We start from the raw sequence: 17,364 nt of genomic DNA, 5'->3' as shown, positions 1-17,364 counted from the left end.
TTTCTCCTGAACGGAGTTTGAAAATGACTGGCATGACTCTGTTATTATCAGGAAAAGTATGATGTACAGGGGCAAAACACTAAAAGCCAATTCTCTCTCTTTTCAAATGATCAGTATTTATGGCTATAAATTTATTTTTGGTTTTATAAAAATTGTAAATTTTTTAATTAAAATATTAACAACCATGTAATTCATTTTTCTGAGGATATTTTGAATAGTATACAATTAAGTTTTCATCGGTCGCGTGGAATTTGGAAATAAAAATGATTTCTCGACGTGTTTAATGTTTATAAACTACTAGCAGACTTAGCCACGCGTTGCTGTGGCTCAAAATGTATCTATTATAAATGTATAACGCCTCCCCTGTAGGGGAATTTCAAAAAATCCCTTCTTAGTGTACATTCTCTTGACGTACCCTATTAAAACGCAATCAAACACGCATCTAAAATAGTATAATAAAAGTCGAGTTCTTCACAGTAAGCCTTAATCCTGTCCCTCTCCCCCGCAGGGAAATATCGAAAAATCCATTTTTAGTGTATATTCTGTTGACGTAACCTATTAAAACGCAATTAAAAACGCAAAAAACCGCATGCAAAATAGTATAAATAGAAGCCGAGTTCTTCACAGTAAGCCTTAATCCTGTCCCTTTCCCCGCTGAGGAATATCGAAAAATCCCTTTTTAGTGTATATTCTGTTGACGTAACCTATTAAAACGCAATTAAAAACGCAAAAAACCGCATGCAAATTAGTATAAATAGAAGCCGAGTTCTTCACAGTAAGCCTTAATCCTGTCCCTTTCCCCGCTGAGGAATATCGAAAAATCCCTTTTTAGTGTATATTCTGTTGACGTAACCTATTAAAACGCAATTAAAAACGCAAAAAACCGCATGCAAATTAGTATAAATAGAAGCCGAGTTCTTCACAGTAAGCCTTAATCCTGTCCCTTTCCCCGCTGAGGAATATCGAAAAATCCCTTTTTAGTGTATATTCTGTTGACGTAACCTATTAAAACGCAATTAAAAACGCAAAAAACCGCATGCAAATTAGTATAAATAGAAGCCGAGTTCTTCACAGTAAGCCTTAATCCTGTCCCTTTCCCCGCTGAGGAATATCGAAAAATCCCTTTTTAGTGTATATTCTGTTGACGTAACCTATTAAAACGCAATTAAAAACACAAAAAACCGCATGCAAAATAGTATAATAAAAGTCGGAGTTCTTCACAGTAAGCGTTAATCCTGTCCCTCTCCGTCGCAAGAAAATATCGAAAAATCCCTTTTTAGTGTATATTCTGTTGACGTAACCTATTAAAATGCAATCAAAAACGCAAAAAACCGCATGTAAAATAGTATAATAGAAGCCGAGTTCTTTACGGTAAGCCTTAATCCCGTCCATCTCCCCCAGTAGGGGGAATTTAGACGTGTATATTATATACAAACACTTGCGTATTCGAATGCAACGTTGTGTCAAAATTCAAAAGGAATCGGTAGGAACAAACAAATGTTATATTTTATTTATATAGATAGATAGAAAATGATCTGCTTTAGTCCATTCTAACAGAAAAGCATAATGCCTCACAGAAAAGCCAACTTAGGTTGTCAGAAGTTAGCGCCATCTGTTGGACATGAAAGCCTTAATCCATATATAAATATATTTTTGAAAGGGGGTAAATAGTGGTCTTCACATATGCCACAAACCTTCGCGGGAGTGTATTAAACAACTTCCCAAAGTTTCATGGCAATCGGATAAATAGTGTGGTAATGCATGAAGGACAGACACACAGACACACACACACAGACATACATTCGTTTTTATATATATAGATTTCTCAATAAATATGAATGGAAATCAGAAAAATGAAATCGACGCTTATTTAAAAGGTTTACGATAAAAATATATTAGTCTATTATAAAAAAAAAATCAGAAATTGTTTATCGAATGACATATATAAAGTTAAAATCTTTAATTTTAAACGAATCAGCACTAAAATATTCATTTGTTATTTATATATTTTTGTATTTTACGTAAGAAAACTGGTTTATTAATATAGTAATTTAATATTGAATCTCTATTTACGTAAATTAAACGAAGTGAGTCAAAAACAGTCGGGATGATAAATTAAATTTCTAATTATTATTTATCACAACTTCTTAAAAATTCAATCTTATTGATTTGTTTTATGCCATAAACTTTTTTATTTAAATTCATTTCGTTTTAATTAAAAAGTATTATATTTCATTATATATATATAAATATATAAGCATACTACAAGTAAAACTCCAGGATCAGTAGGCTTTTAATACTTTGTTGAAAAGTTGCGTGTTTGACATGCTTGATTAACAGTTTATGTCTTCCTATATAAATTTATATTTCATAAAAGATTAATACGGGTCACCATTATTCGTTTGTGTTTTGTTCGTTATGTTCGATGCATAAAAATAATAACAGGTCAGACAATACCATTTATTTATTTATTTTTTTTATCAGTACTTCATAAAGAGAGTGTCTCAAAAAATATTCTGTATATACATACACTTTGACTACCTCAAATTCAAACATTTTTTAAGTAGGAAACTTATTTTGTTGAGATATATGGCACAATCCGAACAGACTTTATTTCATGCCTCCATATTGCTTGCTCAAGAATGTCAATTATAATAAACAACGAATGCATGAAGGTATGCATTGATATTTCATTAGAAAATTAAAAATAGTGTATAATTCAGAAGTCGTTACTGTATATACGCTAGTTTTTTGAGATGCATGCATGCATGTTTGAAATGTATAAAAAGTAACATAAATTTATCAGTTCATTTCTATTTTATTCACTTTATTACAGCTTAAATTAAAGATAAAACGTATTTTTTTCTATATATACAGGCAGAAAGTAGAGTAAGGTAACTTTTACAAATGGTGGCGCTTTTGGCGTCGAATGGGGGATGAAATCGACTATTTTATACACTAGAACGAACTTCATAGCCGCGTTTAAGGATTCGTGTTGCCATCTATTGACGTTTGATGAAATTTTACGAGTTTTGTGATTAATATTAATAGCAGACGTAGAAATAGTAGTAAATTCTAATACTTGCAAATATATTTATTTAAAAATTAAACCGAAAACAATAATAACCATTGACGACTAAATTAGACATGAAAATATAAATGAATATTATCCAATAACATTATAGGAAATTTGCAAGTGTGATCTATATATCTTCGTCCAGATTCGATCCAACATGGCAGTCGAGGAGTGTTCTTTCGGATAGTTTACCTTCGGTGGCTTATTCAGCATAATCATTCAAAGTTTCATATTAAGCGATCGAGGAGGCATCTCCTGGATAGGAGATCGCAATGGAATCGTCAAAAGATGGAGTAATGACAGAAGCGAAACGGCCGGAGGATGTTATTAAAATGCCATTGAATGACAATTTGAAATTCGCTGTTTTAATCGGTTTGGTGGAAGTCGGTCAAGTTTCCAATAAAGAAGTGGTCAATACCGTTTTACATCTGGTAAGTTTAAGCTAACCGATACTTCGATAAACCTTTTATCGCCAATCTCGCTATCAACACTCTGTTAGGCTTACATAAGTAAATATTTTCCATTAGTTACCTATTTTAATTCATTTTATACACATTTTTGCATCGCACCGATTCCACAGATTTCACTTTTTATAATTACAGTGGAAATACAACGCGAATTTTGCAGATACAAGCGGAAAAGTAGTCCTATTAGCAATGTAAATAGTTTAGAGGCGTGTGCCTGTACGCTGCAACTGTTCGTATATAAACATTGAAGCCATTTGAACATCATTGCTAAACTTTCTGCAATAATTTATTCTTTAGCTTGCATAACATTCTTAAAAATAAAATGGTTATTTAAATTATATATACATTTAATTACATAAAATAAAATTGCTATATAATTCAATTCAAAACAATATATAATAAAATAATTGCTAATATAAAACACTTAGAATGCACATGTGTACGGACCGATTATGGTAAAAAGAAATAAAGTTAGGTGTCTGTAAATTAATAATTTAAATGGTTACTGGGATGGACCGAATACTAAATAATTATTTGTATGTTACTATTGCGGAAAACCGAATATTCTTGCCTTTTTTGACTACCAAATACCTAATGTTTTATATTTGGCTGAATGTCGGCCGATTTATTTGGAACTGCATGAAACAAAAGGCTTAAAGGTGGAGGGTGGTGTATTCTATTTAATAATAAACATTATATAAAATCTTATTTTCTTAGTTTTTTAAAAATTATTATTAATTATGTGACGAAAAGTAATACGTTAAATCTTGCTATTGAAGTTTGGTTTTTGGCTGCTCCATCAAGTGCCGGTGTATTTAGTGAATGTATACAGTACATATGTTTAAATAAGGCTGGAAGCATTTATGACAACCAACAAAATTTTTTACTTCCTACAAATGCAGAAGTATTAACTTACTGTTCCTTTATTATAATTATTATAAATAATAATTGCTTAAAGTTGTTTTTGTTTTGGAAAGGAATAAATACAATAATAATATTTTTAAGTATTTGAGTTTTTAAATTTTCTTTTCATTCGATTTTGTGTTTCATTTTTTCCTTTCTTTTTCTTTCTAACCGCACACAGACACCTTTCTCTTTCTCTTTTTTTTTTAACTAAAATATGATTATTTGGCTGAATAGTTTGGTTTTGAGAAAGTATTGGTATGAATATTGAATGCAAGTGTTTATTATTCTGTCAAATACTGAATACTTTTTGGTTGAAATATATCCAAATACGAAATAATACCAAATATTCAGTCCAACATTAGCAGTAGCAATTTGACATTTGTTTTAACATTATTGAAAATTTAGTATGCTGACATTATGTATCAATTTGTGGCTCATAACACACATCAATATATAGGTAGTCATTATTATTATTATTATTGGTTTTTTTCAGCTTTATTTATGAATGAAATAATTGAACAATTGATTTATGTTAATATTATCTTTATTAAATTGTGGAAGTAAATATATTTTAAATAATTATGAATATTTATTGAAATAATATATGAGTAGAAAACTAGTATTTACAATGTGTGTGCTTAACTGCAGTGAGGGATCTTAAAATCAAGACTGAATTAGTTTAGAAAAGTACAAAAAAAAATCAAAATGAGCACTTATATCTAATAGAATGTTTATATAGCAAGTATTGATTCAATGCATTCAATTAAATTATAAATGCTAACAAAAATGAAATACAGTGTTGAATTCAATAGCTAGCAGAGTGAAATAAGATAAAGCAAAAATGTACATTTTATTTATTTATTTGAATTCCAAAGATATAAGAGAAGTAAGCTAAGAGGATCTTATGTTTCAAATAATAAATTAGTCAAAAAACAATCCATTGTTAAATTTTTAGAATTTATTGCTATTATTGCTTATGTATGTTAGAATGATGCTGACGATAAATTAGAAATGATTAAGCAGACTGTAGAAAAGTCAGAAAATTCAATAAAAAAAATAGAATATTACTAGGAGAAATAACAAATTAAGTGCAATAGTTCAAAATGTACAAATGTTATGAAGATAACATATAAGTAATTATTGAAATGGATAGAAAAAACAACTTGTCATAATGTGATTTATTGAGAGAGAATTTTTCAGATTGAAAAAATTGTAAGAGGATAATGATTAATATTAAACTTACATCATATAGATCTACATTGCTATATTGCATAAGGTGAAAAGAAAATATGAAGAAATTAAAATTTAATGTTTTTTTTTTTTAATAAAATAAAGCATATTGGCTAAAACAATACACACATTAATGTTAGAAATTTAAACAGTTAAAATGGAATCACGATATTCATAAATTTTCATGATATGAAAATTGTATCTAATAAGCAACAAACTATATTTATTTTCTTTTGGTTACTGCAAGATGAAGAAAAATGTTTATAATAAAAATAAATTATTTATTATCAAGTAATTTGTAAAATAAGGAAAATCAGATAAAAATCTTGATTTTCATTTTATATTATGAATTAAACAATGGATATTATGATAAATAAAAAATAGTAATGACAAAAGATTTTAATAAAAAAGGAAGGGTAAGTTAACTATAATTGTGTATAAATAAAATAAAAGTAGCTAACATAATGCATGATATAAGCAGTTGCATATGTCAAAGTAAGGATAAAATTATGTATTTGGTCACAATAATCTATTTTTGAAGAGGTAAGTATGAATAAGACTTTGCACTTATAGAGATTCATTTTTAAAGGATCGTATTGCATTTTAATGAACAGTGACATGTAAGATGATATGTATTCCATAAAATGACAATTAAATTAATTATAATGAAAAGTTATTTTAATATAATGTCACAAAAATAGCTGATGATTTTACTTAATACAATGCTTAGATCAAAGTGACCACAGTTTGTATTTTTGAAAAATTTTCTAAAATTGAAAGAAATTAATTTATATTATAGATTTCATACCAAAATTATATATTAAAATTTATTACTTTAATTATTATAAGAAAAATATTTATAATAATAATAATAATAATAGGCAATATGCTATCCTAAGATATAAAATAAAATCTCTTAAGACAAAAACTGAGGTAATAAAGCTGAATAATTGTTATTTTGAACTTTTTCCAAGCCTTAAAAGTTGGAAAACAATTGGAAATTAATACTTGATAGCATTCAGTTGTGAGCAGTCTTGCAATCACTATTTTATCTAATCATAAAAGCAATTCAGTCATAGAATGATGTTTACAAATAACAATTCTTAATCTCTTGAATTATTTGCTTCTATATTATGTTATATTTTTATTTATAATTTTATATTTTGCTACTTCAAAATCAACAAGATTTACTAATTAAAGAATAAATTAAAAATAAATATTTTACAAGGAGCTTAATAGAAATTTGACTCAGTAATTCTCATTTATAATTTAATTTTTTACTCTAGAACATTATGCTGTATATTAACTAAGTGCAGTATTCAAAAATGAAACAAAATGAATATATCGGATATTATGTTTAAACTAATATATAAGCTGTTACTTTAATATTTAATCTAATTACAAATTTATTTATAATTATATATTACTTTGAATAAAAAAAATTGGTAGTATTTTAAATTTTATTTAACTTTAAAAACTAGCTTGTGATTATTGTTCTTACATATTGTATAGATTGTTGAATACATTCAACAATCACATACACTATATTTTTATATGATTGCTATAAATTTTTTTATTTTTTCAAAATGAAAAAAATTGTTCGAGTTATGAAGAATTTGATAGAGAAAATAAAAACACACACACTGATTAATACAAGAATTGATTGTAATGTTTTGAATTTGTGAATTTGATTTTATCTCAAAATTATATTGATAAACTTATTAATATTTTCTGTTTTAAATTTTAAAAAAAATTATTAAAAATTTAAGATTAATCAGAAAATTAAAAATTATAAGAATTCTAAATCAAAAGAAGTTATGATATTAAGGACATTTTTCATATTAAAAATACAGTGGATGAAATTGTAAATATTGTGTAATAAGTAAAGATTGTATATTTTAATTTGGATAATTTTATTTTGTGTAGAACTTGTATATATAAAGATTTGTACTTAAATTAGCATATATTAGTTGAATATGTAGAGAAGTTTCTCTAATGAATATTCTGTTAACTAATGAAAAAAACATGAGGAAAGAGATTTAATATTTAACTAATAATTAAATATTAAATTGTTGAAACACAGTATTTAATTTAGAAACTTTTTTTTTCCTTATTTTATTCAAAAATTGAAACTTTAAAGTTTTTTAAAATAAATTAATTATTTTTATTTTATGGATATCAAAGACATTGAGTCATATTAAGATATTGTTCATCAAAATGTTTAAATTGTTAGAAACAAGTCAAGTAAGAAAATTGACATGCATATTCATACATATATTACATTTGTTTATCTGTTTCATAAATATGCTCAAATTAAAAATATTCAGAAATCTAGATAATTTTTTATATGTACACTATAATACACAACTGATAAATAAATAAATACTAATACAGTAGATTCCTGTTAATTCAAATTTATATAATTCGAATTCCATCTTAATTTGAACTTCACTAGTCCTCATTTGATTTCTATTTAAATCAATGTAAAATTCACTTGGTAATTAGAACTCAATTGTGCTGTCTCCTGTTTATTCAAATGAAGAGTGTGTGTTAGTAAATTAACATCATCCTCCCATTTTTGAAATTTAAAGATCATAATTAAAATTAATTAATAAATTAATATTTAAAAACATTTGAAATCAGTTGGTGCTTGATTAAGATGGTTTACAGTTGTTAATGTGGCACTTGCTTCTTTATTCTATTCAATGCACTACTGTACCTTTGTTTTGTATTTTTCATTGATTAATTAAGCATTATTCTGCTTGCCATGTGGTGTTAATGTATTGTTAGACTTTTTTTTTCTGTAGTATTCGGAAATAGCCTCCTTTTAATTAAAATTACTTAAGAGTTTGAATTAACAAGAGTCTACTGTATATGCAAATAAAAATAATCAATGCATTTTTTTAATATAAAGAAATTTTCAATATGAAGTTTCAAAAAGCTTTCAAGCTTTTGAAATTTCTCATATCAAATATGAATTATGTTAACTTAATACATCTACATTTTACCAATTTATAATATACTTTTCTATTCATGTTTTAAAAATGAATGCTTGACTTTTGAAAATATTTAAGCAGATAAATTTCTGATTTTTAAGAAAATAATATATATATATATATATATATATATATATATATCACATTGTGTAATATTAAAAAGTTAGGTTATAATAATTGTAAAATTTGAAAAGTTAAATACTTTATAAGCTTTACCTCCTGTAGAGTGCTTATATAAAAAACATGACATTATAAAATTATATTTCATGAATTTTTACTAGAAACTGTCATTTAATAAAGGAAGAATGGATTCAATGCAGTTTTATTCTATTGAACAAGAAGATTTTTTCTTTTTAGCAGATTTACTTAATAATGCTCAATATGTTTTCTTTCAAATATTACTTCCTGTTATGATAGTATAATTTCATATTATTAGATTCTTTTATAAACATTTTATTGAAATTCATCTACATGTAAAAAAATTTATTAAAGAAAGAATGCTGTTTTTAAAGCCATAAGTTTGACTTTAAAAATTTAAAGAACTTCTTAAATTATACAATAAACCAAGCCTGAATTATCTATTAGTAATCAAATAATAATGCCAGATTTATTATCAGGCTATAATCTGGCTAATTAAATATAAAGATATTATGTAAATTTGGACTAAAGGTCAATGATTAAGTTGCCATTTTGTATTCAGTTTAATAATTTGAATTAAATTAATTAATTTAGAATATTCTGAAAGAAAAGATTGATCAAGAATGGGAATTAAATCTGCAGTTTTTGCTTACCATGCAGATTATTACCAATTATGCTACCTGGATCTCTGTCCAATTTTTGCTTCTAACCCAATTAATTTAGATATAATCATACAAGTCACTCCAAATTACATATGTATATATTTAATTAGCCATGTTATAACATGCTAAAGGATTTGGAATTATTGTTTAAACTTCTTAATTTTTTATTAACTGGAAAAAAAAAATTATAAAAAATACTTCTCTCTTAGATTATAGTTGATTAATTGTTTATATAGAAATTATTTTTGTTAGTATTACTTTTAAATTATATCTGGTTTTTGAAAGCTTAGTTTAGTTGAACTATATATAATTTGAGTAAAATTCATAAATTCACATAGATTTTAAATGGATTATATCATTTGTATCCATCTATTTTGCACTAACTGGATGGATAGATCATAAAAACTCACACCTTTAAAAAAATCCAGCAAAAAATTTAATAAAATAATAACTTTTTCAATCAGCTTCACTGACTTTCTTTAGTTATGATAGAACAGAAAAATAGAACACTAATATATAAAAATTTAAAAACGAGAACAAGAATTTAAAATAAACAAATAAATAACAGCAACCATAGTTGAAATTAATAAAATAAATAACTACAGAAATAAAATAGAAATAAAAAGTAAAAATAAACGAATAAATATCCCTTAATAAAATTAAATTTCATAAAGTTGTCCACATCTCTATGGTTGATTCAACTGGATTTTTTATGAGCTTTATAAATTTCAAATTTTTCTAGATATCCCATTGTGTGTATATTAGATGTGGGTCTGATGATGGTTTCCTGTTCTCATTGTACCTGTATGTCTTGATGTTGCGAGTAAGCTGTCAGCATTGTATTATTGACATATTTATGATATATTATTGATATATTTATCAATTGTGTACTTATGTTTCTTGAGTAATTGTTGTAAATTATGCATAGTGGCACCCACCTAGACCAGTTTTGATTTGAAATGTTGGGTTAATGTTACCTATGGTTCCAAGATGGCAGCTCGTCTCTGATTCCAGCAAGGAAACAGTGGGGACGCACATTCTAACCTAACCTAACCTAACCTATTCTAATAATTTTGTTGGTAATAATTATGGTAATTTATTAGAATAAGTTAGGTTAGGTTAGAACGTGCGTCCCCACTGTTTCCTTGCTGAAATCAGAGACGAGCTGCCATCTTGGAACTATAGGTAACATTAACCGAACGTAGGTTGATTAAAAATTCTCTGCTGGATTTTTTAAAGGATTTTTTAAAATCATTTGAGCATCATATATGTAATGTGTGAACCTTTTCACCTGATCTATTATTAATAAATAAAAATTTAAAGAAATGATAATTATTACAATGAAGTAAACAGTACATCTTTAAATTTTTCAAAAGTCAAGTTTCATCTTTAACAGTACATCTTAAACAGTGGGTAAAGTTGGAGAAATGTTTTCTTCAACTTTAGTCATTGTTAAAGGTGTATTGCTTACTTTATTAAATTAGTTCAAATTAGTTAAACTAGTTCAACTGTGTCAGTATGACAGTTATTATATGTGATGTAATTATATATTAATAATATCAATGTATTGATTTTTTTTCTGATTATATTTGTTTCTAATAATCATTAATGTAACAACAATTTTTTTTATGTTAAAAAATATTGCATACAATAATTTTTTAAAAATAAAAATACAGTGCATGTTATAATACAACAAAATTTATTTTATATTAAATGTATTAATATGATTACTATTTGTAAAGTGAGATTTTAGTATATAAGTAATTATTAAAAAATTATTATTAAATTAATCAAAAACAAGGCAATTTAATTTTATTTCTACATCTTGTTTCTTTGCAATTTAGTTGGTTGGTGGTGAATTTGATATGGAACTTAATTTTGTCATCAGGCAGCCACAAAATGTTCTGTACATGTTAGATCTCCTTGATCATTGTCCATCTAATTTGCAGGTATGTTTAATTCTATTGTAGCAAATACAAAATGTTTTGTTGCTTTTAATATAAACTTCTATAAACATTTAAAAAACTATTTAAATAAAATGTATTTAAAATAATTTTAAATAATTGTTTAATCTTTAATGCCATTTTAATATTTTTTAAACAGTTTTATTATTAACTACATTTTGAAAATTTTCTATTTTATATGATAATACATAATTTTATTTCACATTGATGATTAAGAAGTTTTTGACAAATTTGTCAAAAACTTCGGATTGCAGAATTAAACTGATTTATATTCTGAAAACTGTTTTTCTTGTTCTACAAAATCAAATTGTTGAAATTTGTTTAAATCACTTAAAAATCAGTTTTAGTGAGTTCTTTAGGGTTTATTAGAATAAAATTGATTTCTATAAAATAAAATAATCTTAAGATGTTTTAATTTTGTGAATATATAGTAGTATCAATTATATATCATATTTATAAACCATAATTATTATCATATATGTCAGCATATAAGTTGACTTTTTATGCCTGAAAAGAATTTCTGTAGAACTATATAGATCAATCAGGGATTGACTTGTAATGTGAGTGTAAAATGTAAACCTTTACCAATCTATAGGCTTGCATATATGGTATTTCAAATAAACTTTTATAGTAATTAAAACAAATAATCATCAAATATTAATTACTATTTAGAATTATCATGTTTTGAAATATGAATATATCAATATCTTTTAAATTTAATGTCTACATTTATTTCAAAATATTGTTTTAATTGAATTCATCTATTATACCCGTTAATGAATTATTTGAAAAAATGTAAGTAAATATGTAACATTATCAGATAATATAAGGTAAATGTCTTTATTGTTATAAGAATAAAACATTTAATGAATGGCAACCTGACAAATTTTCATGTTTTTATTGTAAATTTTTTTTCACTGATAGTAAAGAGTTCTTAGAAAACAGATGGTAATTTTCTTATATGAAACTTCATTTTAAAAAAATGCAATAAATTTAGTATAATTGTAAGCTTCTTGTCTGTAATGAATTAAATAATTATCACAAACTACCAATTGATTGTAATATACAAGGCTTAGCAAACTGTATTGGGGCATTAGAAAATCAAGATTACATCAATGAAAGACTAATTTGTGGGGTGCATTTTGGTCTTCACTAACAATTTAGGAAGAAAAATAAGGGAATCCTGGTTACCAATTTTCACCAAGGGGAGTCACTGTTAACTAATACTACAGACCCACTTAATATGGAGTCACATGATGAATTGTCTGTGTGAACTGTCAGTAGATTAAAGGGATGAATTTGTAACTGGATGGCTGTACAGATGGTTAACAGTATATGCCCATGCAACCTTTAGTAATTAAGTTAAAATATTGCAAGTATGTTTTTCTTTTTGTAATTTTTTATGTATTAAGTTAAAGTTGAATTGTAAATGTAAATTGTTTTTTGCAATTGTTGTAGGTATCAGTATTTGTGTAATAGTGGCTAAAGATGGTCTAGTGAAGACTGAAATACATCCCACAAATTAGTCTTTCATTGATGTGATCTTGATTTTCTAATGTTCCAATACAGTTTGATAAGCCTTGTATGTTGCCACCAATTAGTAGTTTGAGATAATTATTTAATGCAATAAATTTTTTTTACACATTTCATACTTATAAAAAATGCTTTGAAATGAAAATGAAAATTTTGTAGAAGAAAGCTTTCTTAGAAAGTGTCATTGTCTCCTTAGGATATTTTATTGTCAGTGTGAGAAAGTAAAATTTAGAGAACTTATTACAAATAGATGGATGGAATCTTTTAATGATGCATAAAGTAATGAGTCAGCAAGAAAAAAATTTTGTTTGATAATCTATTATTAATATTAATAAGTTTTATGACATTAAATTTTTCTGTATTAGTAATAGAGGGCAATGTATTGGCAATATATATATATATATTTTATATTAGTAGGTTTAATGATTAAGTAATTATGTATGTATATATATATAAACCTATCATGAAATAACTATGGATAACAGTATCATGAATGAAATAAACAAAAGTGTTGGATTGGATGAAGTATATTTAGCAAAAATAGCAGCATAATTCTAAAATGCAGCCTATCACTGTGCTTGAAAAGAAAAGTATAAAGTATTCAACCAGTGTGTTTTATCAAGAAACTCACTTACAGAACAGAAACATGAACTCTAACAAACAAAACAATACAGAGGCTACAGACACCACAAAGAAGTATGGAAAGCTGCATGCTGGGTATTACAAGAAGAGACAAAAAGCATATCACCTGGATCAGAGATCAAATAAAGGTATGTGATGTCATAGAGAGGATCAAACTTTCAAAATGGCAATGGACTGGACACATTGCCAGAAGATAAGACAACAGATGAACTACAAATTCCTAGAATGGTACCCCAGAGAGTTCAAGCACCAAAGATGAAGATCTTGAGTATGATGGAGTGATGAAATAATGAAAGTAGTTAGTATAAATTGGAAAATTAAAGCACTCTGGTCACTGTCATCATCTTTGCTCTCCTCAATGATCTCATCTGTATTATTCTCATTGCTATGAGCCTCTACTTTAGACTTGTTGGTACCATTACCAGTATCAAAATCTGCATCTACATCCCTTGATGATACTGCTAGGTACATCATTTAACAAATCTTTCAGCTGTCAGCCTCCTGATCACTGGTATATCTAATAGCTTACATTTTATTTTAAAATCAAATATAAACTATTGCATACAATCTAGTGTAGCAAATAAACAACATATTTTACAAGCAGTACTTTAGAGATACAAATTTAATTTTTATACAGTATTCTTTACATATTATATATATAACCTCATTTACTAAATTTTCCTCCATTACTCTATTTACTACTGGAAAATCCCTAAAATATACCTTACTTTCTACATAGAAAATCTGATTCTGACAGTAGTAAAAAATACCCTAGACTTATGATAAAATTCTCTAAATAGGCAACTATGCCACTACTGTACAGATAAATGGAAGGGTTTATTTACTGTATAAATAAAAACATGTGATCTGATCATTGACACAACAGTGTAGTGCTCTTGTAAGTGAAACAAGCTGAAAAATATAAGAGCACTGCACTGCTGTATCAAATATAAGACATGAATGACAAAATATCTATTTTAATCCTCATTATATTATGAACAAGTTGACATTATAGGTTTCATAGCTTAGTGACATGTTATAAAGATGACTGTGACAAAGAATCCTTTTGTTAACATGTGGCCTGCAGGGACAACAATGGAAAAATGTCAATGTTGTTATTAAATTACACATAATAGTTGGATTAAGGATAATAAATCACCTTAAGCTATTTACTTATCCTTTAAAATAATCTGAATTATCCATGTATTGTACATCTGGGTACATTCTTGATTTCCTTCATAGAATTCTCCTGGTTGACACATATGAACTGCTGTCAAGCATTTACAATGTCTCTCTTATTTTGAATCTTTGACTCCATAGTTCTTCCTTGATTTTGGAAGAGATATTAAAATTGAATGGGCTGGAGAATATACTTGGTATTACCACATCTACTTGACTTAAATACCGGTTAACTTAATACACACTCACTTCGTTTAATCTTAATATCCGGTATTTCTTGATCGTCCAAACAAACGTTTTCGTCCTCTCCGAGGACTGCCTCAGGTTATTCGAACAAAAGAATAAATTAGAGCAGGATTCCAATTTTTTTTTAATTAATTTCTCGAGGAACTTTCAAAATATTCGAATATAATTTGACTATACGTGTGCGCTATGACGCGTTGCCTTTTTCGTATTCGTCACACACGTAACGCCACGCGTGCGACAGAGTGTTGCCGTCTTTGGTGTTTATGCATTTTCCAGTGCGTCCGGCCCTGTATATTTCTAGGGCCTCTAGGGCCCTGATGTCATCCGTTTGCAATGCTGAGTTTATCAATCTGGCGTTATTCAGGTCAGCGTGTATTTCTGGATCTGTGGCGTAGGTTGACAAGGCGGTGGTACACCGTTGATGGCTTATATCATACCTATGTTCTTTGACCCTTTGTTGGATTGATCTTTTCGTGGAGCCGATGTATACCAGTTCTTGCCCAACTCTGTCATCTCTTACTGGGATACTGTATACCCCCGGTGCTCTAAGAGGGTTCAGTTTGTCTTTGGCGTTGCGCAACAATTTGTAAACATCTTGTGACCTTTTGTATGCCACCTTGGTACCCGTTTTGGTTGCGATTTCTTTGTATAAGGTCTTTAATCGCTGGTTGTACTCGACTACTGCGTATCGGCTGGTCTGTTCCTGCAACCGATTACCGTGTGTATTTTGCGTATTTCTTGGTCTGGCATAGGTTCCTGCTAGCTTTCGTATTAGACTTTTCTCGTATCCATGTGCTATCGCGATGCGCTCTATCCTCCGTAGCTCCCTCTTAGTATCTCTCATCTTGGAAGGGTGTGTATATGCCCTTCTAACCAAAGCCCGGAAGGCTGCAATTTTATACGTGTATGGGTCGGCTGATTTTGCTGGAATAAACCATGGGATGTAGCCCGGTTTATAGTATATACCAGTTTCAATTTCTCTTCCATTTAGTTTGACATCTATATCCAAGAAGTGGACATTGTTGCTAGAGGTTTGGTCAATTTTTAGGGTTAACCCGTACGGATTGTTGTTCATGTGATTTACAAAATCGATGATGTTCGTGTTCTTTTTCCATACTATGAATACATCGTCCACATATCTTTTATATAAAACTATGTTAGCGCTATATTGCGGAATGATGGTTTCTTCTAGTTTACGTAGAACTAATTCACACAGATCGCCTGACAGCGGGCTGCCCATGGGTACCCCACGTTTCTGTATATAGGCTCTGTTGTTGAACTGGAATATGGAATTATAACACATGAGATGGGCTAGCTCGAGGGCTTGCTTACGATGTGTTGATGTTCTGCATTTGGCCAACAGAAGATCTCTCAGAGCGCAGAAACATGGTTCCAACTTTATCGATGGGTATAACGAGACAAATTTTGGGTATAACGAGACAAATGGGTATAACGAGACAATATTTTGAAAGTTCCTCGAGAAATTAATTCAAAAAAATTGGAATCCTGCTCTAATTTATTCTTTTGTTCGAATAACCTGAGGCAGTCCTCGGAGAGGACGAAAACGTTTGTTTGGACGATCAAGAAATACCGGATATTAAGGTTAAACGAAGTGAGTGTGTATACTTGGTATTCTTTCAGCCTCATTTCTTAATGCATGTCATAACAGTATGCATTATATGTTTTATAGTGTTATCATTCAGGATAATGGATTTGAATTCTAGCAGATTAGGATGTTTCTTACAGATGCTAAGATGGATGCTTTGCTCTAAATGCAGTGACATTGTATAACTTAAACTTGCTGCAGGAAGTATGCCAGATGGCTATTACATCATCATGCTGGAAGTATTACATATATAATTATGGAACTAGCATTAAATTGCTTGTAATTTAATGAGTATTAAAAAGAGCATCAAATGTTTCAGATGTATCTTTGTAGTTTGAGATATTTTTTATCTTAAAAACTACAAGACCAATCAGCCTTCATATATATTCTGTAAGTAGTGGTATATAGATGAGATTAGCCTCCAAAAAGAAAAAAGGAAAAATCAAAAACTACACTCCTTAAAAATATGAAAGTAACAATAAAACAAGAAAAAGTATAAAAATAATGATTTAAAATTATATTTTAAAAAAATATGTGAGAAATCAGATTTGATGAAATGTTCGAAAGAAAATTCATTTTTCGTCTTGAAATTTAAATGTATTTTATTTAAATCTCAGAAAAAAACTTCTTCCATTTTTATTATCAGAGGATGAGTGCATTTTTCTCCCCCCAGAGTCGTGTTTCCTTTCCCAGGGAACTCAGAATGTGTCACTGGGAAC

The 17,364-nt window shown here is 27.9% G+C and overlaps 1 protein-coding gene across 1 annotated transcript in view; it reads left to right on the top strand.

Moving 5' to 3' along the window:
* The first annotated feature begins 2,938 nt into the window (after positions 1-2,938).
* Positions 2,939-17,364, top strand: part of rg (rugose) — a 209,974-nt gene continuing 195,548 nt past the window's right edge. The window contains exons 1-2 of the mRNA XM_067286654.1: positions 2,939-3,507; positions 11,320-11,424. Of these exons, the coding sequence (XP_067142755.1) occupies positions 3,349-3,507; positions 11,320-11,424 (264 nt within the window). The 5' untranslated portion in view covers positions 2,939-3,348. The remainder of the gene's footprint in view (positions 3,508-11,319; positions 11,425-17,364) is intronic.

The sequence above is a fragment of the Centruroides vittatus genome, unplaced genomic scaffold, assembly GCF_030686945.1.
Source record: "Centruroides vittatus isolate TY-2023 unplaced genomic scaffold, ASM3068694v2 scaffold_386, whole genome shotgun sequence".
Taxonomy (NCBI): domain Eukaryota; kingdom Metazoa; phylum Arthropoda; class Arachnida; order Scorpiones; family Buthidae; genus Centruroides; species Centruroides vittatus.
Note: the sequence above shows the minus strand (reverse complement) of the source record. Positions and strands in the feature narration are given on the sequence as shown.